Here is a 12,590-nt window from a genome sequence, read left to right as displayed (position 1 = left end):
CATTTGTTATTCTTTGCTTAACTCTTTGTAAAGTTTTCTATTTGGATATTGACTTATTTATGTATGCCTCATATTCGAGTACATCACTTGTAAACAGAATAAAATATTAAAAAAGTATGAAAAAACAACTCTCTATAAGCTATGTAGGGCATAATTTGACAAATGCATATTTGTGTCTTAATTACCGGGTAGTAAGAGAAAAATTGAAATGGATTTCCAAATCTTTTTTGCTATGAATTCAGAGGGTTAACTATTTTGTTATCTTTTAATCTATTCAATCTAATGCATCTCATAATCAACGTTACATATTTTTTTCGTGTTACTAGGGGTGCATAATGTTGACTCCAATACAATCAGAACATCACTCATCAGAAGATAAACTCAAAGATCTTTAATTTAAATTCATTATTAATTGGCAAATCCTTTTACCAAAAAAGTAAACAAAAGGAATTTCACATCATCGTATTTTGATAATATACATGGAGCATTTTCATCTTTAATGATTGTTTGAATTTGAACGTAGTTGTATACAAGGCGTATTATTGGTTTATTTTCCATCTAATATAGTATTTCTATTGATGTAGATTGCACTCTCTATGGGTGCCCAGCGGGCCTCCTCTTCCAATTACAGAATATTTGACGCTATATTAAGCCTTTCTGTTGCCTGTTCTGTTCTCTATAGTTTTCTACTCAAAATGATTGTCCACATATGTCCTCTTTCGTTAAATAATTTATGACGTCCTTATATCTTTTCAGAAGGCGTACAATCAAGTGTTTCGCAGGTCACAAAAACCAGGGGAAATTTTCTGTACCTTTTCTTTGTACAGTATGGCTTTTGGCAAAAGTTGTCAGCTTTGGCAAATTGCAACTAAATTTAAATTATTATAGGAACTGCCTATCTAGATTCATTTTCAAAATATTGATTTGAGTTTGTTCTGACTTGCATATACATCAAATAATATCAAATAATTCAATTTATCTTGAAAAAATATCAAAAACATAAGCTGGTACTTGAATGTGTATTTCATTTTTTTTCTTTTTTTCTTTTTTTTTTTTTTTTTTTGAAAATCGAACGAAAATGACTTTAAATTGACATGTTAACCATCAATCTAGGAGCACACGGCGGATATGACCGGTCGGAAGGGGATGCTCACTCCTCCATGGCACCTGATCCCACCTCCGATGTTTCGGAGGTCTGTGTATGCTCTGCTCCTATTTTGTATTGTTTAATGGACTTTTGAGCTTGAATAATATGTGAATAATTAAAACAAATGGTCACTGTCTTGAAATATAAGCAATATTTGGGCGAGAGTGAGAAAACGTGAAAGAATGTAAGGTTTGCTGAGCGCTCCATCACGTTTTCAACCCGAACGTAAATATCGCTAATATTTCAGGGCAGTAACCATTTATTTTTGCAAAATATTCTTACATCTGATCTCCAAAACGATTTATTTTCAAGCTGAGTCATAGACACCTTTGTAGGTGAAAGCAAGACGCTATTGCGTAAACATTGCAGGATACATGACGTAACAGCCTTTAAAGGAATACATACGCGATACTTTATAAGCGCATTATCCGAAACATGCTTTGGTTTATGATACCTTTATAAAGTAAATGGAAGGGGTGGTTTGAAGATAAAAAATATTAATGATATTAATAATAATTTAAGCTGCCAACACAATCAAGGGCAATTGAAATTTCAGACTTAATGTAGGAGACAAAATAAAATCATTTATAAAGAAAAGGAGAAAAACGATTACTTTGGGAAAATTCAAATTCCTATAATTAGAGACTACGTTTTGTGGATTGTCTATATTTTTAAAAATATGAGAGAATGTAATTTCGTCCATTTACTCATATCTTCAATAGAAAAGATTCGATAAGGATGTAAAATCGTGGTTGTATCATGTTACCCACGAATTTCACAAACATTAAAAGCAAAACGAAATCTAATGATTCCACAGTTATAGAACGTTCTGAAAACATTTGAGCAAGCAAATCAATTGTACTTGGGGTTTTCTTATTTTATTCCTAATCTTTGAACAGCAAAATTATCCGAGAAGTGTTGACTAAAATAGTAAGAAATATTTAGTCAATGAAGAAGCAATTTGTCAACCAAGTTTGTCCAACCAAGGATGAAGCGGGAGTAAGTGCCGTAAGTTGATGTTTCTGCACTATTATTGTAAAATGTATTTTTCCTTCATTTAGTCCAGCTATATGTTAGTTTAATTAGAGTCATTTCAGATGAAAATTTAATCAATTTATATGATATACAGTATATACTCGCCTATAAGTCGGTTGTTGTTAATAAGCTTATATTTCAGTTGGACTGACCCCATATAAAACCATTCTTTCTATAGCTCGCCTATAAGTCGGACACATAGTTTTGAACCAGAGATTGACTCCCAAAAAACCGACTTATAGGCGAGTATATACGGTACCAATAACCTTACTATGAAATAAAAATATAGATAATATCTAACTTTTATTCTCAATAACCGTGTAATAAAAATTCCATTTACGACATAAACACAAGTTTTTGAATTAAAATGCATTGTTTTTTTATATTGTTCTGTGACAAACTCGTTGGTCGAGTCTTCAACCATGACTGAGTCATTGGTCATTTGCAAAAAAAATTTTGTCTAAACTATTTTGATACACGTACTCTAAAGGTGATTAGAAAAGAGATACTTGAGTTTTTATTAGTGATATCTATATAATTTTTGGAGATTAACTCTGCTTATAGTGTGTTGGTCTATTGAAATGCACTTTCACCCACTATTGAAATAATTATTTCAATAGTGGTTACTATCTAAATTTGTTACTGAAATGCACTTTCATCCACTATTGAAATAATTATTTCAATATGTGGTTGTATTTCAATAGTGGTATCTAACTATGTTTGCTATTGAAATGCACTCTCAACCACTATTGATATAATTATTTCAATAGTGGTCGTTATTTCAATAGTGGTTACTAACTATGTTTGCTATTGAAATGCACTCTCAACCACTATTGATATAATTATTTCAATAGTGATCGTTATTTCAATAGTGGTTGCAACACTCCACCATGGTACCTGGTCCAACTTTTTATGTTTTAGAGGTCCTTGATCGCTCTGCTACCGATTTGTGTTGATTCAATGGTTTTATGGCTTGAATACTGTTTATTATCACCATATTTTACCTAACTATAAAGATATAAAATGCCCTAGCACAAACAACTTGTATATAGATTAAAGGGGAAGTTGCTTTAGGTACTAGGAGTCTTGATTCTCAAAAGTTCATATCTATTATGAAATGTAAATTCTGAGATTAATTTTTTAGGCTACAATAAAAAAAAAAAAAATAAACAACACTTATTATTTATTACAGTTGGATTTGGCAATTAAATTTCTTAATTACATGTACATTACAGGTATGATATTTCAAGGTAAAAAAAAATACATTTTTTATTATACCTATTTTGAAGAAACTTTTTTAGAAGCTAAAAAAATTATGTTCATTTAAGTATGAATTTTAACAATAATAGGTGAATATTTAGATTTTTCTTTTAGAAATGGATATGTACGGTTCATCTATTGCTTTTTTTTAAACAATATTTTGTAGTTATGTTTTATTTCATATGGTAAAAGTTAAATAATAAAAAAGGGAATAAGGGAAAATAGGGTAAATATTTAACAAAAATTAAAAGTTAAATGGTTAAATATTGCAAGATCTCTCTTTCTCTCTCTCTCTCTCTCTCTTTTCTTTCTTTCTCTTTTTTTTCTCTCTCTGTCTCTCAAAAGATCATGTGTACCTATACTTAACAAAAATAACCGGGTCGCTTACCCTTGTGTGTAAACTTTTGAAGAATAAACGACAACTTTTTCTAATTAATCCAACATAAAATAAAGTGGCCCATCATTTTCTAATTAATTATGCAGACAAACCTGAACTGAAACTTGTTACTTATCAAGATATTGATCCGAACGCCTACAACGTGAATAGTACTATTGGTAATTCGGGTTGATACTGACATGAAATGTACATGACATTCAATGCTTCGTTAACGGACCACGGTAGAAGTATTGAGACACATCAAAACAATGCCAGAAATTCCCTCACTAAAATCATCTTACATCAATTATTCATGGAAGCATTTTCGGAGGGCTCAATTTGTCGCAACCAACACGATAAGGGCAACGCCGATGATAGAAAAACAAAAACGAAAAAGAATTGATCCTCTGCCTACATATTGATGAACATGTGTGAAAAGAATTGCCTACTTAGATGAAGGACACGCCTTAAATAGATGATCTGCTCTTTGATTGACTGATGGATTCCGCGCGGGTTGTGATATTAGACTATCGGCTAAGCTTTAAAATGTGGGGAAATGACATAAGGTAATAATATAAGAACAGCAGTTCCTGAAGAAAAGATATCAATTTAAATTTGATAAGGACTGCAAGTATGGAATCTGCATCAATATTTTTAATAGTTGCAGCACTTGTTATAGGAATAGTATCAACTGACGATGAACTTAGAGATAAACGAAGGCCAGGATGGGGTAAAAGAAGTGACATTGACTTAGAGACAGATTTTTCAGATTCAATAATGGAAAAACGAAAACCGGGCTGGGGCAAACGTGATATGAACGAACTTGAAATGAATAAACGAAAACCTGGTTGGGGTAAAAGAGCTGGTTTGAACTCTGATTATTTTGACAAAAGAAGCCCTGGATGGGGTAAAAGAAGATTCAATGAGGATATAAAAAGTTTTGTTGATAAAAGACGGCCTGGCTGGGGGAAAAGAACAGCGGATTTGCTAGACTCTCTCAATAATGAGATTAATAAACGCGCACCAGGATGGGGCAAACGGTCAGAAATGGAAAAGAGAAAACCTGGATGGGGAAAAAGAACATTTCCAGAACCAAGTGATAAAGACTCAACTTACTCCAATTTACCTTATGATATTTCAGACATTTTAAACAAGCGTGCTCCAGGGTGGGGTAAGAGGTCGTCCGACATTTTTGTAGAGCGGCGAAGGCCGGGATGGGGTAAAAGGGCGCCCGGATGGGGAAAGCGCTCTAATGAACCAACCTGTCAAGATATAGATCTAGAAATACAGCGACTGCTGAATACGATATTAAAGGTATGATTCTTTAAAGTATTACCTTTCGTTATACCGATAATCAAAGAGTCATCACACGCTCTTGTTATCGGTATAATGATTGTAACGCAAGAATTTTGTAAATCTGCTTCAGTTTTTATTATATAGTAAATAATGATTTTTATTTAGTTGATTTTTCTCATTTTCATGAATATACTAGAAGTTTATTTTCATGCATTTCGTTTCATAAACTTCACACGGTGCAAGAAAAAAACCCATGTATTTTGGTTCATATACAATGTGTTTTATTTTATGTTTATATCTATGTGATCATGTAAATTGTAATCAATTGCCGTTCATTGCCTCAAAAACGTGTGTGTGAATGAGATAATGAATGAGATTTAATTTCGCCAAGGATCAAATTACTGATATTGCCATTATATTTTCAAAGTCACCGGGCTACTTAAATGGAACGTATTTATTTGGACACTGTTTTAGATATGGTTTGTTTGTCTTAAGCTATTTTGTCTTCAAAAGCTGCAACGTATATTGGTGTTTGAAAAACTCTCTGGCTTTAATTTATCTTTGATTATCCTACGTATATCTGATAAATATTTAGAGAATGTGTATAAATGTAGTAAATTTTAGATTTTTAAAATGTTTGAGTCTAAATACGCACAATTTACATGCTTACAGAAGTATATCAATCGTACAACAATTTTATACATGTAATAACGTAAATATCCATGCCAATACTTACAGAAACATTTAGCCTGCCCCCTACAAACAATTTTTTTTAAAAATAAATCCAACTAACCAGTTTTCGTTAGAAGTCGATATAACAGAATGTCGATGTCTTGATCTACTGCTGCAGTTGAATTATATAGTTTTTCATAAAGTGTTCCATGCTTCTTGAGTTCATTGAGAAAACATCTTAATGAAGAAAAAAAATATATTGTTAAATGAGAAAACAAAAAGAGTGTAGTTTTTTTAACCTTAGTAAAACGTTTAACTTGTTGTACAACTTTATCCCAGAACATGTCTTCAAAATTTAAAGAAAGGAACATGCTTGTTCCCAAAAAAAAGCAACATTAGATTTTTCTGTGTGAAACGTTAATTTTCTCTTTTTTTACAATTTCTAACATATTTATCATCTTTAAACAATGAGAGTCAGAATAGCTTGATCTTCTTGAAAAAAAAGTTTTGTTTCTGAAGGTGTGATTTAACAAATTAATTAAGATAAAAAGCAAATTGAAGAAAAAAATATGAAAAAAAATATATATAAAATTCAGGTCTATCGAAATAACAGCATAAAATCAGCATCTCATTATTAAGTGACCTTAATCTGTGACAGATGACTTTACATGAGGGTCATAACAAAATATAATTAGCAGGAATATGAGGTTGAAATCATTCAACAAAGGTTTTCAAAGCTATAGCACTGACAGAAAATCATTTATGTCAAACCCTTGCAGTCTTTTCCCATTGCGAAAGACTAGAAACACGTTGAAAATCTAGTCATTCAACTTCGGACTTATAATTGCATAAAACATTTTTATTTTACACGGGTTTAAATCTTAAGTCCGTTAACATAACTTCCTACACATCATGCATTTCGTTTGCAAGATTAAAAAGTCACGTCCCTGTATTGAAATGGTTTTGAATTTATGATAAGAAATAAGATCTCTTCTTTCTTAATCATGAGTAGAATCATATGGTGTGTGACTAGTGGGATAACTTTTATTAGAACTTTCCCACCCTTACATTTGTCACTCACTCCATTGTTAAGACTGTTAATAACATACATGTATTTGTTACATAAATACCCATCTATGTAGAATACGTGGAATGATGGTATAATTTAATTTTTGCTTGTTTTCAATTAAATATATGGAAATAACAGACAGTATTCAAGCTCAAAGGTCTATCAAACAATACAGAATAGGAGCAGAGCAAACACTGACCTCCAAAACATCAGAGATGGGATCAGGTGCCATGGAGGAGTGAGCATTTCTGCCGACCTATCACACCCGCTGTGTGCTCCTTGTCATTATCGGGAAATAACTGGAAAATCCGTTATCAATTCAATGTGCAAATAATTAGATTACAATGATATGGTATGAAAAACGTCAGTCAGTATTTGAAATTTGCAATATATCATAATCAAGGTAAAAGAAATCTGATATAGTCAGAATTTAAAGTACATCATTTATTTTCAAATCAACGATCTCAATATATAAGGAACTGAAATCATTTTCTGTTCAATATCTCCATTTTTTTTTTTCATCTGAAGTAGAAGATGTGCAAATGGACATGTTACTCAAATTTAAAATTAAAACGCGCAAAAGAAAATACTTTCATTTTTCTGTAACAAAACAAATTTTCATTATAAAACAAAGTAAGGCCCCTGAAACGGCTGCTTCTGCTCTTTCTATTTGATTACATCGAGTGTTAACATAATTGAACCGTGGGTTTACAGCAACGACCTTTTGGGAGAACTGTGTTTTGCCTTTTAGTTTTTTCTCCTATTACATGGTCTCTTGGGACTTTGTATCCGCGACTTTTAACCACTACAATGAAATTACAAGCGTCAAATGGAGCATGTTTTCGGGTTTTGGTGTAATAAATGAGATCTAGGTTCATTTTATTGATACTAACGAGCATCAATATAAATGTCACTCTTCTTGGCATTAATTGCAGTAGGTATTTGATAGCACTAGTATGATTTGTTCTATTCAGTTTAGGAAGTTCTTGAAATTTTTTGATAGAATTTCCCAAAATAAAAGATTCATTTAGGAATATAGATTATGATTATTAAAGAAAATGACATTGCGGAAGTGCCTCGTTTTTTCCTGCATAAATTAAAGCTTTATAAAATAATGATTAAGATGAATAAATTAATCAATTACGCAATTTAAAAACTCAAAAGTATTCTATATACTTGTACATACTTGACATTTCAAAACCGATAGTTTCCAAGCATTTTAACGGTAGCATGAAATTTCAGGTAAAAAGTATTTTTGAAATGAATGAGTTGAAGTATATCATTTTTACAGAACAACACATACATGCATCACTTATCATTAAACGCCGTTTAAACAAGCTATTACCTAAGGTTTGGTATTCGTTGGCTAAAAATGATCTACTGTCGTGACAATTTCTCACGTAGCGTAAGTATGTGCTAAATTAAACCATAATTTGACGAAATTTACATGGTCAGAATTTGAAACACAGTACTCAGTTCTTTGAATAGAATTACATGTAATTCAATGTAATATTTTAGATATTTTTGTGCGTATAAATTTTCCGCAGCTATTTTATTGCTGGTAAAGGATATCAATATAAGAACGGAAAAATCATCATTTGAGAAATACCCTTTGAATTCGAAAAATTAAAAAAAAAAAAATATGTGGAAACGATCAACAAAAATTCTTCAGCAGAACTGCTTACGAAAAATATTTTCCGAGTATTTATCTGTATACAGACAATACCAAAAAAAACATTTCAAAACAAATGTTATTGTTATTAACCAAACCACGTCCTTGTAAACTAAAATGTCACGTTTATTTTCTAATGACATGCAATACATCGACATATTCAGGTGGCATTTGAAAGTGTATTGGGGTCTATATCGTACTGTATGAACATATATGCCGAGGAACATTAATGTCGTTGACACAAAGTACTTTCCACCACCCCCATCCAACAGGGAGTGAGGAAATTGTAAGATTATTGAAATTTCCTATTCCAATTAAAGACACTGGGCTACGGTTAGCTGAAGCAGGTGGTCTTGTAGGTTGATAAGCAGGAGAATACAGGCTAATTACAGTATTGTATTATGTTAATTGGTCGAATTCACTCTGGTAAATAATTATGGGAGTGTTCGATATTTGCGGTGCAATAAAGAAGAAATATTAGCAAAAATGCCACAATTTCAATCAATCAATCGATTATTTAGCTGTATGTAATACTTACCTTAAAATGATTTGATAAAGTGTCAATCTAGCTATTGTTGATCCCGAAATAAAACAAATCTTTGAGGAACATTGAAGGGCTTCACTATTATATTCTATATTTCAGGCAAAAAAGAGCAACGAAAATAAAATTATTGATTATAAATCTCAAATGAAAAAAACAACAATACACGTATTCTGTAATATGTTACTGTAAGTTGAAGACCACAAGTTACAAGTAATATTTTAAAATATAAAAATCAGCCAGAAACACTTTTTTATTTCAACCTACATTTCATTATTTTATCATGATTTCAACCTTTTTGTACTGCTGGTTTAAATACATTATATCTATATAAACAGGAACGGGACTGCGACAAAAATGTTGTTGTGGGTTCCATCTACCTGTTTTCAGAGATCCTAACATATCTTTTGAGTTAATCATCGTAGCCTAACCGCGCCTAGGATTAATTTTTCAATAAAAATACATAATTTGACTCCTGGCAGGATCATAATGGAGCATTAATATCTCGTCTTCCGTGTCAACAAAGCCACATGTTAATGCGCGACAAAAAAATAACACCTGAAGGTAAAACGAATTATCGGTAATATTAAAGCCTACATTTTGTTGCTCTTAGATTATAAAAAGGAAATTATGACACGCGATATTAAAGAGACTATGCATCATTAGCGATCCAAGCCTTTTACCCGGAAAAGAACTAATTTTTTCCTGCTACGTCATTGATCTTGTCCGATACCACATTGTCTTCAATGAAAATAGTCCGCATTATGATGTTAAGCTTTCATTGTACTCGTAATCTGTATTGATATGGTCAAAGTGCAACTATATTTAGGAAGTTATTTCTGAAGTCTGTGGAAATCCTTTTCATCCCTATATTGTATAAAATCGAGCAATGAAGGCGCAGTAATTAAAATCTTTTTGGCGCCAAAAATTTTACGAACACTTAAATGTAAACAGACACAACTGAAAAGATCCTTATGGCAAAATGCTTTCGTTCGGTAATATTTAATGTTAACAAGTTAAAATACAATGTATGGCTTTTATGTATATGTTTCACTATTTTCATTATATTGAAATTTAATTTATATATTTGGAATATAGTGGAAGGAACTAAAGTTGTCAATAAACCCTTCTTATATATATATATATTTGCCTTACAAAAAATGCTTTGGTCTGGTAAACATGTATCGGCATAGCATAAACCCCCCAAATCAGTTGAACATTTATTTTTATTTTTTTGGAAAAAAAAAGAATTTACTTTAATCTATACTTTGTTTTCTGCTTTGTTAGGATTATTTGTATTGTTGTCAGCAATCAGATTTGTATTCTCTTTAAATACATTAACTAAAGCCTAGTACTCAGATAAAATTTACACTGCAACTCTTCATCTTTCACTTAAGAAACACATAAAACATGGATATCCAAAACCTGAACAGAAAATAAATTTTCCCTGTGAAAGTATTAAATATCAAGGACATGCTAACATTCCTAGGTAGAAAATTTTACACACCCTCCCCCAAACAAGGAAATGATATAAACAAAAACCTTTTTTTAAATCGTTCGATTTCTTCTCATTTGAGAAAAGGCATCAATCTTTGAAGGAAATTGCAATGAAATCCGGGGAGATGTTTGATAATTGTATGTCCCAATAGCAGCCTTTTTTATGATGATGATAATAATATTAAATTGCATCAAAATTGTTATGATTTCCCCAATTATGGTATAAGTACTTTTCTCTCTATATTCATGGCAAGTCGCATTCATATTCAGAAGAGATTTTTATTGATTAAATAGGTTAAGTACATTCATATGTCAAAACTCTCTCATTAATTGAAAATACAAGCACTAACCTAAAATGCATGATCTGCATTTTATATGTACTTTTTATAAGAAAATAAGCTTAATTTCCATTTTGCATCTCAATTCTCTTTCTTTGCTTATTCTTTCAAGCATACATGTAAGCTTTCAATCATATTGATATGCATAACCCATATCATTGCACTAAAAATACACTGATATAAGGTATTTTTAACTCAAAAATATTCACCATGTTTAGTTTGTAAGTTATCTTAGTCTGTATGTTTGGGTTTTTTTAATATCTGCAAAACATTTTTTTTATTTTTTGAAAAATCACTTCAAGTCACATTTTTTGGATTTTCTTTTTTATTGCCATTTTGTCATAATGTGAAGCACTTGAGAGGAGAAGGGTGTGTGTGAGAGAGAAAATATTTCAGTTTGTGTTAGTTTTGCAAATAAAAAACTATGTTCACATTTACAATCGTCGAAAGTGATATCAAACTTTCTCTCTTGGAAAGAAATATAAGAAAATGGTTTTATTTGAGTTTTTCAGTTTTTTTGTACTTGTGACTTTGATGTAAGCTCTCTAAATTCGTCAAATGGCGTCATTTTGTGAAAACGGATGTTTCTTTTGCTTTTCTGGTGTACATTAATTAATTTAATTTTTTAACTTCTATATTATTTGTAGTTAGATTTTGGCGCAAAATTGAAAACTTTCAAATTTTAAAGTCCTTGGAGGCGAAGAGAGGAGATCACTTTGTGATAAGCAGTCAATAATTATTTTTGTTTTACGCAACGGATTATTGACATATAGTGACGCGCTTGTGAGAGGACGAGTGTCTGTGAGAGAGAATGTTTCAGCTTGTGTTAGTTTGTTCTAGTGCGAAACAAAAGTGATGAAATTTGCATCGAATGCTCTCTTGATTTTGAGGGTGTTTCTGTTTTCCGATGTAATGGTTAATTTTATTTTTTCTATATTTTTTATAGTTAAAACAGTGATAGGTCTAACTTCAATTGTTTTAAAGGAATTTTACATTTACCCCATAATCAGGACTTTAGTTTCCTTTCATTGAAAATAAAATGATAAAAGTTAAATTTTGTGCATATTTTCCTTTCGGTTGTTCTTGTAAAACAGACTTTTGTAATTTAAATTAGACCAGAGTTAATGGAACGATATTTTTACAGCATATTCTGTCATCAATGACAGGAAATAATTGATAACATTTTGAGAAAAGAAGTTCATAAGATTTGATCCACATATATATAGCTTCTAAGAGATCTTGTATCTTAACTTTCCTAAAAAGCATTTAAAATGAATTGTCAATGAAAACACTAAAAGCAATATTGTGGAAAAACGGAAAGCTAAGGAATATTATCCGCTGACCTAGTTTAACAATTTGCTAATTTGTTCTATTAATTTCCTGATTGGTAGAAAATTATGATATTATTAAATTTCCCCCTCATCACACTATGTATAGGCCTCAAATTTCCAATTGCCTGAAAACTAAAATCCCCCTTGGAATAATAACTCATTGCGATAAAAAAGAATGAAGACACCTCCGTAATCATTTCTATTGTGATTTACATAATGTGGTATTCTCAGTTTAACCTAACATAATATTATGTATAACCGTAATAATTAGCAAAACAAAACAACCTACCCACTCGATGTTATCTGTGTAAAAAATTTGTGTTGCACTTTGTAAAAAAAATTATTATAATCTTGAA

At 31.1% G+C, this 12,590-nt stretch overlaps 1 protein-coding gene across 1 annotated transcript; it reads left to right on the top strand.

Moving 5' to 3' along the window:
• The first annotated feature begins 4,383 nt into the window (after positions 1 to 4,383).
• LOC134234196 (cerebral peptide 1-like) lies at positions 4,384 to 5,138 on the top strand. The gene has a single exon (XM_062716251.1). It carries the CDS (start codon positions 4,452 to 4,454, stop codon positions 5,136 to 5,138), a length of 687 nt encoding a protein of 228 aa, XP_062572235.1. The 5' UTR covers positions 4,384 to 4,451.
• The last annotated feature ends 7,452 nt before the right edge of the window (positions 5,139 to 12,590 follow it).

Source organism: Saccostrea cucullata, unplaced genomic scaffold (assembly GCF_032062105.1).
Source record: "Saccostrea cucullata isolate Sc308-1 unplaced genomic scaffold, CSIRO_AGI_Scuc_v1 ctg329, whole genome shotgun sequence".
Lineage (NCBI taxonomy): Eukaryota > Metazoa > Mollusca > Bivalvia > Ostreida > Ostreidae > Saccostrea > Saccostrea cuccullata.
Note: the sequence above shows the minus strand (reverse complement) of the source record. Positions and strands in the feature narration are given on the sequence as shown.